Consider the following 15,796-nt stretch of genomic DNA (forward strand, 5'->3'; position numbering starts at 1 on the left):
AACGAAAAGAAATCACAACTGATACCCTGTCAACAAATTACATTTGTGGGAGCAAGCTTGAATACAACTTCCCAGATGACTTACCTCACGCCTGAAAAGCAAATTCATTTGACAACCTACTTCAAACAAGTGGCCACAAAAACCCTACTATCTGTAAGGCAAATACTGCAAGCCTTGGGGGTTCATGGCCTTCTGCATTCTTCTAATTCCATATGCACGACTGCATATGAGGAAACTGTAGTAGTATCTAAAAAGCCTATGTAGTCAACATTCTCAGCCTAGAAACAATGATTCCTGTTATACCTTGCCTACATCTAGAGTTCCTTTGGTGGGCAGAGGCCTGCCACCAAAACAAGGGGACTACCTTTTACACCACTCCCTGCCACCCAAACCCTAACAGATGCATCAGACTATGCATGGGGGCTCACCTGGCAGGGAAGTGCATTCAGGGCAAATTGATCCCAAGTCAAATGCACCTGCATATCAATCCAAAAGAAATGTTAGCTGTACAGAATGCTCTGACAGCCTTCAAGGATGACATTCTTCCAGGACAACTAATGGTAAAGACGGACGTCACGGTTATGTGGTACATAAGCAAGGGGGGTACACATTCTTACCCCCTCTGCAGACTAGCCATGGTATTGTGGAATGCAGCCTTGAGCTAAGAAGTGCACCTACAAGCTCAATTCCTGCCAGGAAAGTTAAATACACTGGCAGGCAGACTAAGCAGAAACCTCATGGACCCACACAAGTGGAAACTGGAACCAAGGATTTTCAACATGTTGACAAGCGAATGGGGAAGTCCAGATATAGACCTCTTTGCCTCCCCCTAAAACTACCAATTGGACAAATTTTGCACAAGGACTCCCCACAGTCAAGCCTGGAAAGTGGATGCTGTGTCCTTCAGCTGGAAAAACCTATCAGTCTATGCCTTCCCCCTGCTGCCTCTGCCCTACAACGTTCTGCTAAAAGTCAAACAAGACAAGTCAAGGATGATTTTGATTGCTCCAGACTGGCTGTGCCAACACTGGTACCCCCTCCTGCGCAATGTCACAAATATCTCCATGGCACCTGCCTCAGACACCTTCCTTACTGTCTCAGCAGGAGAACCAAATTCTGCACCCTCAGCTCCCAATATTGAACCTTGCAGCTTGGCTGATTACTTAAATTCACCCTTGGCATCCCTCAGCAAACCTGTGATGGATGTCATCTTGGAGGCGAGAAGACCTAGTACTAGAAAATCTTATGCTGACAAATGGAAAAAATTCTGTGCCTGGAACCAATCTTTAGGGATGAGCACAGCAGCACCCAATTTACCTCAGATTTTGCAATATTTAACTGACGCTTCACAAGGGCTTGTTTTTTTCCTGTATCAAAATCCACGCTTCAGCTATTTCGGCCCACTATAACACAGAACCACCCCTCATTTCTCATCCCCTGCTCAAACAGCATCTCAGAGGGGTAAAGAACTTGAGAACACCCAGGAGAGCTCCTACCCCTGCCTGGGACCTTAAGTTTGTTTTGGAAAAGCTCACTTTACCTCCTTTTGAGCTGGCTGCTACTGCAGACTTAAAATTTCTTTCTTGGAAAACAGCCTTCCTCTTAGCAAACGGATTTCTGAATTACAGGCCCTTATGGCAGTGGAGCCTTTCATCATCTTTCATGTGGACAGGCTATCTCTGAGGACCAATCCTTCTTTCATGCCCAAGGTGGTTTCCAGTGTGGCTCTTAACCAGTCCATTCATTTGCCAACCTTCTATCCGAATCCACAAAACAAAGGGGAACGGATTCTGCATTCCTTGGACGTGCACAGACAACTTAGATTCTACTTGGACAGAACTAAATTTCGAAGAAAATCTGAACAGTTGCTAATGGCATTTGCTGCTGGGGCAGAGGGGAAGGCTGTTTCAAAACAAACCATTTCTAAATGGATAAGCCATTGCATTCATTTCTGCTATAAGCACCATGGAAAACCTATCCCCCAGGGGATCAGATCCCATTCCACCAGGACTGCATCTACTTCTGCAGCCTTTCTCAGAGGTGTTCCTACCAGGGATATTCTAGAAGCTGCTACCTGGAGTTCAGTACATACTTTCACCAAGCATTACCATTTCCAGTGGGAGGGTGGCGTAATGGTTAAGGTGCTTACCTTAAAAACACAAGGTGCAGGGTTTGATTCTCACAGGGGGTAATTGGCTAGGCTCAAAATGGTCCATAAGGGCAGTTAGCCTAGTAATAATCTATGACTCTTACCAGTTTTCTCTAAATCCAGAGCTGGCTTTGCCACTACAGTCTTGCAGGGCCTTATAGCTGGTCCTAATGCTGTACAACGCCATCCTCCCAACCATAGCTTTGGGAATCTACCCAAATGTAATGAATGCAACAGTGAAACACGAAGAACATAGTACAGTTGTGTACACTTATCATAAATGTAGATGTTAGAGTGTATTCACTGTTATAGTCCTGGTTACCCTCCCTCCAGCCCCCTGTTTTTTCTCTTACTATACCTCTGCTTTCTTTTACTATGCTTAAAAGCCTTTTTGGTGTATTTGCTTTTGGTTGGAGGTATATTTTTGTGTTTTTAATTTTATTTGCTCCCCATTTGGGGGGCACCTGACATCTGGGGCAAGAAAAGCTGATGTAATGGCGTCGGCTGCATGTTTTATATTCCTGATGACTTGACATCATGGAAGAAGGGACAGCAACTGACGCAGAACCCAAGACTTTGTTAATCAGGCCGACTGAGGGCAACCTGCCAGCAGATTACCCAAATGTAATGACTGCAACAGTGAATACACTCGAACACCTACATTTATGGTAAGTGTACACAGCTGTACTTTCTGGATGATCATCCTACAGTCCATTCTACCTTATCTCTGAGAGTGCGACTGGATGTGCTTGTTAGACCTCCAGGATGCTTACTACTATATCAAGATCGACAGAAGCTCCAGGGGGTTTCTTCGCTTCCGGCTGGGAGCCAGTCATTTCTAGTTCAGAGCTCTACCCTTCGGTCTCACCACAGCCCCCAGGGTGTTTACCAAGGTAATGGCAGTAGTAGTAGCTCACCTGCGGTTTCAGGGAATTCAGGTATTTCCTTACCTGGACGACTGGCTCTTCGCTGCGTCCACCAATCGTCTTCTTTGTCTGGCCTGAGACTACTTCCTTCTCTTGGCAGATCAGCTGGGAATTGCAGTCAGTGTTTACAAATCCCTTTTGCAACCTGTACAAGTCTTAGATTTTATTGGGGCATGGCTAGACACTTTGCAACTAAAAGTCTTCTTAACGCCAGATAGGATCTTAAACCTCTGGTACCACATTGCTCTAATCGTGGACATCAGATTTCCAAAGGCGAGCGATGTTCTCCAAGCCCTGGGCTGTATGGCTGCTGTGATCTCTATCCTCCCCTGTGCACACCTTCACATGCGGGTTCTTCAATGGACTCTAGCTGTTCAATGGTCTAGGCTAGACCTTCCCATGGATTTTCCGATAAGGATCAATCACACCTGCAGGATGTCTCTCCTGTGCTGGCTCCGTTCACCGGAAGTTGCAGCAGGACACCCTTTCATGTCATCTCCAGCCCTAGCCTCAATGACCATGGACGCCTCCCAACTTAAGTGGGAGGGACATTGTTCGGGAAGGATAGTCCAAGGCACTTGGTCCCAGATAGAGATCAGGTTGCACATAAATGTTCTGGAGATGAGGGCAGTGCTTTTAGCGTTGAAAGCCTTCCACACTGTCCTTCCTCTGGGTATGATTGCATTTCAGTCAGACATGTCTGTTGTGTGGTACATCAACAAGCAGGGGGGAACCATATCTTACCCTCTGTCATGAGGCCATGAGAGTGTTGGAGTGGACGATTTCCACCTGTCTGTTTCTGATCGCAATTTTCATCCCGGGGTGCTCCAACATTTTAGCGGACAGATTGAGTCAGGCTATTCTGATGCCATACGAGTGGTCTCTGAAACGGTCAGTAGCTGAGGAGATATTCCTTGCATTGGGACAGCCTTGCTACAATCTCTTCACATTCCCTTCCAACGCGAAGTGCAGCGAGTTCTTCACTCTGATTCTGTCACGAGAAGATGCCACCAGTGATGCCCTAGTCCATGTTTGGTTCCCCTTCCTTTGGTCTCATCTTCTAGCGCCTCCGTGGATTCTGGATCCCTGCTCTGATCTAATCTCTCATCCTTCAGATGCCTACCCTCCCAATCTGGACAGTCTCAGGCTGACAACTTGGCTGCTCCAGTTCCCTTGATTGCCAGGACTCCCAGTCTTTCATCCCCTGTTAAATCTGTACTAGTGGCTTCTCTTAAAGATTCCACTAGGAAGGTTTATCGCAGTAAATGGAGACATTTCTCTATGTAGATCTCTGAGAGAAACCTGGATCCTTTTACAGCCCCTGTTCCAGCGGTGTTGGATTTCTTGACTAGTATTTTTCAACAAGGAGCTAGTTCCCCCACGGTGAAAGTACAGCTGGCAGCCATTTCTAACTTTCATCTTGGTGAAAAGATCTACCTGGCCTCTTCTAGGCTGTGTAAAGCCTTTCTAAAAGGCACTTTTCTTTTGCATCCTCCTATCAAAGATTCTGTTCCTCCTAGGGACCTCACTTTGGTTCTCCAGTCATTAGTAACTCCTCCTTTTAAACTTGCAGCATCAGTGGATTTAAAGTTTTTATCTTGGAAGACAGCCCTTCCTAGTGGCTATTACGTTGGCTAGGAGAGTTTCTGAGCTTCAGGCTTTGTCTGCTGTGCCTCCTTAGTTGGTCTTCCACAAGGACAGGGTCTCTCTCCGTACAAATCCTTCTTTTCTACCAAAAGTGGCATCTCAATCAAACATAAATCAAACAATTAATTTACCTGTTTTCTTTTAAAATTTTCAGAACAAGGGTGAATATAAACTTCATTTGTTAGATGTTCATAGACAACTTAGTCTCTGTCTTCATAGAACACAATCCTTCCGTAAGTATGATCAGTTATTCGTCTCATTTTCTAAACCTCGTTTGGGAAAGGCCATTTCCAAGGTTTCTTTAGCCAGATGGATCACTGTTTGCATTTTACATATTTACAAAGCCAAAGGTTTATCTCCTCCTGGTCTGGTTAAAGCTCACTCTACCAGGTCCATGACGACTTCTGCTGCTTTTTGGTCTAAGGTTCCTTTGGATGACATTTGTGCAGCAGCAACTTGGGAAAATTCACATACTTTCATCTCCCATTACAAATTAGATCTGATTTCCAGAGGGAGAGTATCCTTTGGCTCTGCGGTGCTCAGGAATATCCTTCCATGAGGGCCTCCCAGGATTTTTGAGAAGCTGGGGACTCTGCCCCACAGGTTGCAGATATAATGAAGTTAACTACTTCAGATAAAGAGGTTATGTAATCACCATAACGTTCCATCTGAGTAGTTATACTTCATTTTTCGGCAGCCTTCCCACCCTCTGACCCCCTGACGTTTTCATGTGAATAAACGTTAGGTTTATTTAGTTTGAGTTGCTAAAGTGTATGGTTGCAGCAAACTTGATCTGAGGCAAGATAGGAGATGGTGTTGTATTATGGGTAGGGGAGGAGCTCTGAGCAGATGCTAGAAAAAAAGTTGCTGGCTCGGATCCGAATACCCACAGGTTGCAGAAAAATGAAGTGTAACTACTCAGATGGAAAGTTATGGTGAGTACATAACTTCTTTTTCTAACCTCACTGGGGGGTACACCATAAACTAAAAGAAATCTCATCTAGTACCCTGCCAACAAATTGTGTTCCTGGGAGCAGGCTTGAACACAACTTCCCAGATGGCTTACCTCACACCTAGTCATCCTCTTTGGCAGACACCTCCAGTCATCCCCTTTGGCAAAAACAAAGTGCCCACAAATTACCACATAGGTGGTAATCCATTAAGTACGGAAGAAGTAATTAGGGACCTGGGGACCCAAGTTGATAGCAATCTCTCATTTGACAACCACATGGCCAAAGTGGTTAGAAAAACATTTTATATAACCCACCTAATCATGAAGGGATTCACATCTAGATCAGGGGAGGTCATTGTGCTTCTTTACTCATCCCTCATCAGGCCCATAATTAAGTACAATGCCCCTTTTGGGATGTACCTTATCAGACACCTGCAGCAACTGGAAAGACCCCAAAAGTACCTCACCAAGAGGATCAAAGGGCTCAAACAGATGCCATATGCTGCCCGGTTAAAGAAACTCCAGCTCTACTCATTGGCATACCGCCTGCTCAGAGGCAATCTGTGCCTGACGTATAAAGCCATGTCCAACCTGGAATTAATGGACATGCTGCTCCTCAGAAAATCCAAATCCCATCGAGCTACGTGCTCGAGAGACTTGAACCTCAGCACTGAAGTAAATAGGACATGTTGGAGGGACAGATTCATAACCCAGAGGCTCCCTTCACTCTGGAATAAAATCCCAGTCCAGGTTAGACAGAGTCCCTCATTGACTCTCTTCAAGAGGAATCTTGAGTGGATGGGAGATCGTAGGTTTACCCCGGGTATCACTTCTGTGTCACTGTTAGACAGAGGCACAGTATACTAACCTCGAAAAAGGGCATAGCAAAATTAATTTAAAATGGGTGGCGAAAGTCAAACACACTCTGGCTAGGCTTATAAATGCCCTAGGGCAGATAGCCTAGTATGAACCTATGAACCAGAGAAACAAGTTTGACAGCCTACTTCAAGCTACTGGCCACAAAGACCCAGCTATCTGCAAGGAAAATCCTGCAAGCCCAGGGGTTCATGGCCTCTTGCATTCTACTAATTCCATATGCAAGACTGCATATGAGGAAACTACAGTGGTATCTAAAAAGCCTATGGTGTCAACATTCACAGGACCTGGAATCAATGATTCCTATCATTCCTTGCTTAAAGACAGAGTTCCTTTGGTGTGCAGAGGCCTGACACCACAACAAGGGACTGCCATTCATTCTACCCCCTGCCGCCCAAACCCTAACAACAGACGCATCAGACTATGATGGGGGGCTCACTTGGCAGGGCAGTGCATTCAGGGCAAATGGAACCCAAGTCAGATGCACCTGCATATCAATCAAAAAGAAATGTTAGCTGTACAGAATTCACTGACCACCTTCAAGGACCACATTCTTCCAGGTCAATTATTGTTAAAGACAAGACAGAGCACCACTGTTATGTGGTATGTAAACAAACAGGGGTGAACCCACTTTTACCCTCTCTGCAGACTAGCCATGGCTCTGTGGAACACAGCCTTGAGCTACCAAGTGCACCTAAAATCTCAATTCCTGCCAGGCAAGCTAAATTCACTGGCAGACGACCTAAGCAGAAATCTCATGGACCCACACGAGTGGAAACTGGAACCAAAGCTTTTTCAACATCTTGAGAAACAAATGGGGGAACCCAGAGATGGACCTGTTTGCCTCCTCTCAGATCTACCAGTTGGACAAATTCTGCACAAGGATTCCCCACAGCCAAGCTTAGAAAGTGGATGCCCTGTCCTTCACCTGGGAAAGCCTCTCAGTTTATGCTTTTCCCCCTCTGCCACTCCTCTCAAAAGTACTGCTAAAGATCAAACAAGACAAACCAAGGACAATACTGATTGCACCAGACTGGCCACACCAACACTGGGTTACCCCCTCTTGTGCAGGATGTCACTGCTGGATCCATGGCACCTGCCACAGACCCCTTCCTGCTGTCCCAGCAAGAGGACCAGGTTCTCCACCCCAAGCTTCAAACCCTGAACCTTGCAGCCTGGCTAATTCACTGAGCTCTCCAATAGCATCCCTCAGTAAGCAGGTGCTAGATGTCATTCTGGAGGCCTAGTACTAAAGAATCCTATGCTGAAAAGTGGAAAAGATACTGTTCCTGGTGCCAGACTCAAGGGATGGGCACAACAGTGCCCAGCTTACCGCATATTCTTTAATACTTAACAGAGATGCTCCACAAAGGCCTTTCCTTCTCATCAATTAAAATTCATGCCTCCGCCATTTCAGCATATTATAATACTGAGCCACCCCTCTTCTCTCACCCCCTGCTGAAACAATTCCTCAGAGGGGCCAAAAATTTAAGACCACCCAGGAGAGCCCCTACCCCAGCCTGGGACCTTAACTTTGTATTGGAAAAGCTCACTCTACATCCTTTTGAGCCAGCTGCAACTGCAGAGTTGAAATTCTTTTCTTGGAAAACTTCTTTCCTTCTAGTCATCACTTCAGCAAGAAGAGTGTCTGAACTTCAGGCCCTCATGGCAGTGGGAGCCCTTCATCATCTTCCATGTTGACAGGGTGTCCCTCAGGACCAATCCTTCCTTTATGCCCAAGGTGGTATCCAGTGTGGCCTTTAATCAGTCCATTCATTTGCCTACCGGTTTTCCTAATCCACTGAACAAAGGAGAACGAATACTGCACTTTTGGGACGTGCACAGACAACTAAGATTTTATTTGGACAGGACTAAGCCTCTCAGAAAAACTGAACAGCTGCTAGTTGCCTTTGCTGCAGGGTCAGAGGGGAAGGCTATTTCAAAGCAAACCATTTCTAAGTGGATAGGCCACTGCATTATTTTCTGCTATAAGCAACATGGAAAACCTACCCCTCAGGGGATAAGATCACATTCTACCAGGGCTGCATCTACCTCTACAGCCTTTCTCAGAGGTGTCCCTACCAGGGACATCCTAGAAGCTGCTACCTGGAGTTCTGTACATACCTTCACCAAGCATTAACACTTGCCTATGTTTTCTAAATCCAGAGCTGGTTTTGCCACTGCAGTCTTGCAGGGCTTAATAGCTGGTCCTAATGCTCTCTAACTTCCTCCTCCCTGCCTTAGCTTTGGGAATCTACCCAAATGTAATGACTGCAACAGTGAAACACGAAGAACATAGTACTGTTGTGTACACTTGCCATAAATGTAGATGTTTGAGTGTATTCACGGTTGCAGTCCTGGTTACCTTCTCTCCAGCCCCCCTGACTTCTCTAGCCTATACCTATCTTCTGGTTTAGTGTATTTCAGCTTTCTGGTGTATTTGCTTTTTGTTGGAGGTGTAACCTTTATAATTGCTTCCTATTATGGGGGCACCTGACATCTGGGGCAAGAAAAACTGTTGTAATGGCGTCGGCTGCATGCTTTATATGCCTGACTACCTGACGTCATGGAAGAAGACCACATCCCAAGCAGGACCCAAGACTTTGATACTCAGGCCGGCTGAGGGCTACCTGCGGGCAGATATCCCAGATGTAATGACTACAACAGTGAATACACTCTAACATCTACATGGTAAATGCACACAACTGTACTTTCGAAGGACGGGAAGACGCTCTCTGCCGTTGGGAACTGCTGCTCTGCCCCTCAAAGATCCTTTTCAAGGAATCAGCGGGGGAGGGGGGCAAAGATGATGTGGTTCTGGAAGTCTCAGTTCTCCCGGGACACTCAGGACTCATCTTCCTCCAGAGGCAGAGGGGGTTATGATAGATGGCATCCCAGAGACAGAGGGGGGCCAAGAAACTTCAGGTCTCTAGAACCTTTCTCGGACAGACCTGCACAGCAGCCGTGAGGGGCTGCCCGACTGCTAGTCTCTGGAGGCAGTTGGGGGTCGTCTTTTGCTACACCCAACGGCATGGGAGTCTGTAACATCAGAGCATTGGGTGTTGCAAATTATATTCAGAGGTTAGTACATCCCCTTCACCAAACCACCTCTCCCAGCAAGATGCCTCCCAGATGTTCCACCCACGCAAAGGGAGGCGGCAGCAGTAGAAATAGACAAGCTGCTAAAAAGGCAAGTCATCCAACCCGTCCCCCTAGACCAGTCCAGATTGGGCATTTATTCCAGGTTCTTTAGTGTCAAAGAAAACGGGGGACCTAAGACCCATTCTGGATCTATCGACCTTGAACCTATTAGTAGCCAAGGAGAAATTCCATATGGTCACTTCAGTCTATCCTGTCTGCCTTGTAGGAGAAAGATCGGATGTGCTCGATCGACCTCTGGGACACGTACTATCATATCAAGATTGGCAGGCACTCACACAAGTTTCTCCACTTACGGCTGGGAGACCATCATTATCAGTTCAGATCCCTCCCATTTGGTCTCACCAAATCCCCCAGGTGTTAACCAAAGTGATGGCAGTTGTAGCGGCTCACCTGAGGCTTCAGTGAATTCAGGTCTTCCCTTACCTGGACGATTGACTCTTTGCTGCCCCCACCAAGCATCTACTTTGCCGAGCCAGGCATCATTTCCTATTGTTAGCAAACAGCCTGGGCATCACCATCAACATCAGCAAATAGTCACTGATTCCTGTTCAGGTTCTAGTGTTCATTGGCGCTCGGTTGGATACTATTCAAATGAAAGTTTACCTCACTCCAGAAAAGGGTACACAATCTGAGAGCTCAAATCTCGTACATTCGCCAAGCTTAACTTCCAGTAGCAGAGACAGTTCTGTGGGCACTGGGGTCCATGGCGGCCACAATCACTCTTCTACCCCTTGCTCGACTACACATGTGAATCCAGTGGACACTAGCAGTCTAGTGGTCTCTACTAGATCTTCCCCCATCCCATCCAATCCGTATCTCTTGGGTCTCCAGGGACTCTCTTTAATGGTGGATTCTTTCCCCGGACCTTGTCAGAGGACACCCCTTTCTCCCGTCACTTCCCAAAGCCATGGTGACAATGGAGGGGGAAGTCCCCAGAGATGCACTGGTGCATGCTTGGCCTCCTGGTCTTCTTTATGCCTAGCCCCCATTACCTCCCATTTCGAAGTTCCTACAGAAAGCTCACAGGCTGGGGAGCACAATAATCCTCGTTGTCCCATTCTGGCCTCGTCAAGCCTGGTTCCCCTCCCTCTGGTCTCACCTAGTAGTTCCACCATGGATCTTGAATCCGGCTCTGGATCTCATCTCGCACCCCTTGGGGATTCCTCACCCAGACCTGGACAGTCGGAAACTCACAGCTTGACTGCTCCAGTTACCTTGAGTATTAGGGCTCCCGGTTTATCCTCTCCAGTTAAAACCATTTTGGTGGCGGCTCACAAATCTTCCACACGAAAAGTATATTGTAGCAAGTGGAAACGGTTCTCTATATGGGCTTTTCAATGGGATTTGGATCCTTTTACGGCTCCCGTTTCAGCGTTATTAGAGTTTTTGGTGAGGATTTTCCGACAAGGTGCTAGTTCCTCTATAGTTAAAGTCCAACTGGCTGCTATTTCTAATTTAAATGTGGGGAGAATGTCTTCACTAGCCTCTTCTAGACTTTGCAACTTCCTTAAAGGTACTTTTCTTTTAAGGCCCCGGTGAAGGATCCTATGCCTCCATGGGACCTCACTTTTGTATTGCAGGCTTTAGTCTCCCCTCCGTTTGAGCCCGCAGCTTCAGTAGCCTTGCAGTATCTCTCTTGGAAGACTGCCTTCTTGGTTGCAATTACATCAGCCATGATTTTCCATAAGGACATGATTTCCCTGCGCACTAATCCGTCCTTCCTTCCTAAAGTTGTTTCAGAAGCAAACATTAATCAAACTGTCAATCTTCCTGTCTTTCCTAATTTTCAGAACAAGGGTGAATATAAGTTACATTTGCTTGGGTGTACATAGGCAATTGAGATTTTATCTACACAGGATGAAATCCTTTCACAAATCTGATCAGTTTGTCTCTTACTCAAAACCCTTCTTAGGAAAGCCAATTTCTAAAATGACTAGTGCTCATTTGGATCTACCAATATATTATTCAGGCATATTTTGACAAAGGGATTTCACCTCCGGGTCAAGTAGAAGCACATTTCACCAGGTCTCTGTGGCCACTTCAGCGGCCTTTTGGTCTAGGGTGTCACTGGATATCTGTTCTGCATTTACTTGATCCTCATTTCGTAACCTTCATCTCACATTACAAATTAGACGTATCCAGGAGTAGGGAATCCTTTGGCTCTGTGGTGCTGCGGAATATCCTTCCATGAGGGCCACCAAGGTATTTGTAGCTGGGGACTCTGTCCCGTAGGTTGAACATCAAATTAAGTCAATTACTTCAGATGAAGAAGTTGTGTACTCACCATAACTTTCCATCTGAGCAGTTGTACTTCATTTGTCTTCAACCATCCCCTCCTCCTTCCCCCGACCTTGACACTATGGTTCTGGCCTTGTAATATGGGAGATGAACTTTCTAAAGGCTTCTCTTGCCATGCTTGGTTCAGGAATTGGCGGGGGGGGGGGGACAGTAGTGGTGAGGTCCTGTTAGGTCGGGCTTATGTTATTCTGAGCAGCAAACTCGATCTGAAGGGAGGAAGGAGACGGGGGCATTATGGGTAAGGGGAGGAGCTTGGAGCTCAGATCAGGTGCTGGTTATGTGGCCGTGTCTGATCCGATTCGGATATATAGACCCACAGGTTGAAGACAAGTGAAGTACAACTACTCAGATGGAACATTATGGTGAGTGCATAACTTCTTTTTATACCAAAATTAAAAGTAAACTCAACCTTGCACCTCGACAGGAGCTGCACATCTCTGCTGTTTGTGTACCCCCCCCCCCAAAAAAAAGAGGAAGGTAGACCCAGTGAGAGTGGAGTAGGAACTTACAGACGTGTACTTAAAAGTCTTGCTTCTTTTTAGAGGGAATAAGATTGAAATTTAGCAGCATGGTAAAGTTTGATAAAAGTAAAAGCTAAGTGTTTCAAAATTTATTTCCGATATTGTAAAAGCCTGGTTCAGCTGCTTAGTACTCATTTTTTTCAACATCTTTGATTACATGGTACACTTTGTTTTTACAGTAACTTACAAATACTTTTTTGCACTTTTAAATGTAGGCTTTAAATAATTGTCAGGTTTGGAAATTATTTAGATTTGAACATGTTTAGTGTGAATACTTTGTTAGAGTCTTTTTTTTCTTTTTGTTGGTCAGGTGGCTGGCAGGATGAAACATGGCCTGATGGCTGGACTGCAGTAACACGTGATGGTAAACGTTCTGCTCAGTTTGAGCACACACTCTTGGTCACAGAGACTGGCTGCGAGATCTTGACTCGGAGGTTGGAAGACAATGGGCGCCCCCATTTCATGATGCAGTCCTAGGTTTGGACTGACATGTGACTCACCATTGTCCATCAGTTAACTACAGTGCAAGATGACTGAAGGATTGTAATCTATTAATTTTGCCATTCTGCAGAAATTACAACTATGCTACAAGACTGCTACTGGATCTGTGGTGCATATGTCAAAAATAAACAGCAGTGTTTGAAAGGCTAATGCTCAATCTGGGACAATAAAGATGTAAAGCATCTGTGGAATTTATCAGTTCTACAGGGAAACAGCATTAGAAAGAAGGACCTCCCTGCAGCCTGATGTTTTGTGTACACATCAAAACACTTGTGTATTAATGCAAAACATTTGAAGTTGAGATCTGTTGCTGTACCACTCAGTTTCCTTTTGTGGATGTTTAATTAAATGATAGAATCCTAAAACTGTGATAGTATTTGCTGCTTTCTTTTACAGCCTGAGTATGTTTGTATGTAGCTGGACTGGCCACTAATGCAAGTGTGAATCGATGAGCTTTGTTGTTATAGCAAAGCCCAGTGCACCAGATTTCCATTTCTTACTCCATATCAGCTGTCAGTTCAATGTATAACCAGAAATTTTTTGTACATCATTCCATTTACAAAATTCAGTGCAAGCATGACCCAGTGAGGGAGATATTTCATGTCAAAGTACTTTGGGGGTAAATAAATGTAAAATACCTATTAATAGCATGGTCCCACTGATAAACATGTAAATATTTGTATGACTTGTCTTGATCAAGCATGTCACATGTTACTGAATTCATGGAATGGAGAATATGACTGAGCTTCACACTTTTGAAGCCATGGCATTCAGTAATCTGTAGAAGATGTAGGTTTTCTAGTCATTTTATTTAACAGCAGCTGTTTTTTTCTTTCTCAGTAACTGCTTTTGATTATATGCAGTGTTTGCATTGTTTTTTCCCCTGCAGTACTACTGATTTCATCTTCTTGAAATATGATTAATCAGACACAAAATACTGAGTGACAAAGGAAGCAGAATAACTCGCAGCTCCTCAGTGGTCATTGATGCATTTTGTAGTGGCACTTTGGAAACATTTGCTACTGTCTGCTGTTTTATGAAAAAAAGTTTTTTTTAACATTTTGAGGGAATAAATGAAACACTGGATTTCAGACATCATCCTGGCTATGTACTACCTTTTCTCCGGAGTGCCTCAAAAGTTCTTTGTTTTTTTTAAAGTGCAGCCATCAGAATGACACTTCAATTTCTTTTAATAATTTCACTAAAGAATCACAAGATGTTCAAGGACAGATATTTGTGGTGATTTTAATTGGACTGTAAATCTCTATTTTTTGAAGTGGAAATTGGCTGCCTGAATTCTGGTGTTATATTAATGTGTAAGCTTAAATTTGACATGGTAGAAATTTGGGGAAAACCATGCTAGTCCGTTTCCTGTATTTAGATGTAAAAAAATGCTTTGTCACAAATGAAAGGAGGAAACCTGCATTAAAATATGTTCAACATTTAAAATGGTGTGTTGTAGTAAAATTTAGATGGCAGTGTCTGTAAATTTTACACAGTCTGTTTTGCACACGTCTTTCCACTTTGGTTGCAGTTGTTCGTATCCACCGTGTAAAGAATGTGGCTTCAAACATTTAGCTGCATTTGTACTAATTAGATTTTATAAACGGACTGTGGAATCTGTTTAGCCAGTTAAAAAAAAGTTTTATATTTTAGCATAAGATTTACAGTGTACAAGAGTGCTGGAAACATGTTTCTCCATATCTTATTCCCAGAATCTGTTCCACTTTCATGAAAATATCATAAACCAGTTCTTGTTAGCCTTGTAACAGTGTTGCTGGCAGCATTGTTTAAAACAGATATATTGTCTCTTCTAAAGAATGGTGAATGAATAAATATGTTTGGTTCATTGTGCCCTTGTCATTGTAGTTAAAAGTGCTCTAAATCGATATCTTCAGATTTTTGTATGAAGTGGCACAGTTTACACTTCTTTAGGGTTTGTCAAATTAAAAAAAATTAAGTCATAATAGTTGTGTTGCTTGTGCCTGTGAAGCTTTATATTTTGTAAGCTCATGTTTTTGTTTTATTTTTTTGCTACAAAGTTGTGGTCATGTTGACAGTGTATAATGTTTCACATTGTGCTTTTGGCACATACCCACATATAGCATACAAACTGAATATAAATTCTGAAATGAAAGTGTCTGTGACAAGAAAAATGTTAATGGGAAGACATTTCTAAAACTGACACTATTATTTCTTGTGATTAGTCTCAAAACAAAGTACTTGCTGTTTTTTTTTTTTTTTTTTTTTTTTTGAAGTAACCTTATTCAACAGCACTTTGTAAGCTGTATTTCTCATCTGGAAGTTTCTTGGTAAACGTTGACCGTTATTTTTTATTGTAACCTCTGTCCTAGGCTTAAACCTGCAGTCAGAAATTAAGCAAAAGTGCTAGTGTATTTTTTTTTTTCTTTTTGTCCGTGTCCAAAACACTTGTCTCATCTTGCCTAACTATAGCCGTATTACCTTTCCTGGCTAGATTTTTTTTTCTTGGTGGCAGTCTTCCCTGCCAGATAATAATGCAGTGTTATACCAGGTAAGTTACCGATATTAGCTGAAGGCTGCCTTATATATCCTGCATTGTATTTCACTATACAGTTCTCATCACTCATGTTGTTATTCCCTAAATTTTACCAGATAGAATTTATCTGCATATTGGCTTGCAATGGGATTTGTCAGCATTTTCCTTTCTTGCAACCAGTAGCACTTTGAAGGTATTGACAAAAGATCTACACATGGTTCTGAAATTGGTAAATAAGTGTTTTTA

General features: G+C 44.0%; 1 protein-coding gene across 1 annotated transcript in view; it reads left to right on the forward strand.

Moving 5' to 3' along the window:
- The window catches only part of METAP1 (methionyl aminopeptidase 1), a gene marked incomplete in the record, with an annotated part of 1,416,310 nt that extends 1,401,311 nt beyond the window's left edge, over positions 1-14,999 (forward strand). Inside the window, 1 exon segment of the mRNA XM_044061024.1 lies at positions 12,842-14,999. Within this exon segment, the coding sequence (XP_043916959.1) occupies positions 12,842-13,008 (167 nt within the window).
- Between the last annotated feature and the right edge of the window lie 797 nt (positions 15,000-15,796).

Source organism: Protopterus annectens, chromosome 2.part0 (assembly GCF_019279795.1).
Source record: "Protopterus annectens isolate FY-2018-M chromosome 2.part0, PAN1.0, whole genome shotgun sequence".
NCBI classification, from domain to species: domain Eukaryota; kingdom Metazoa; phylum Chordata; order Ceratodontiformes; family Protopteridae; genus Protopterus; species Protopterus annectens.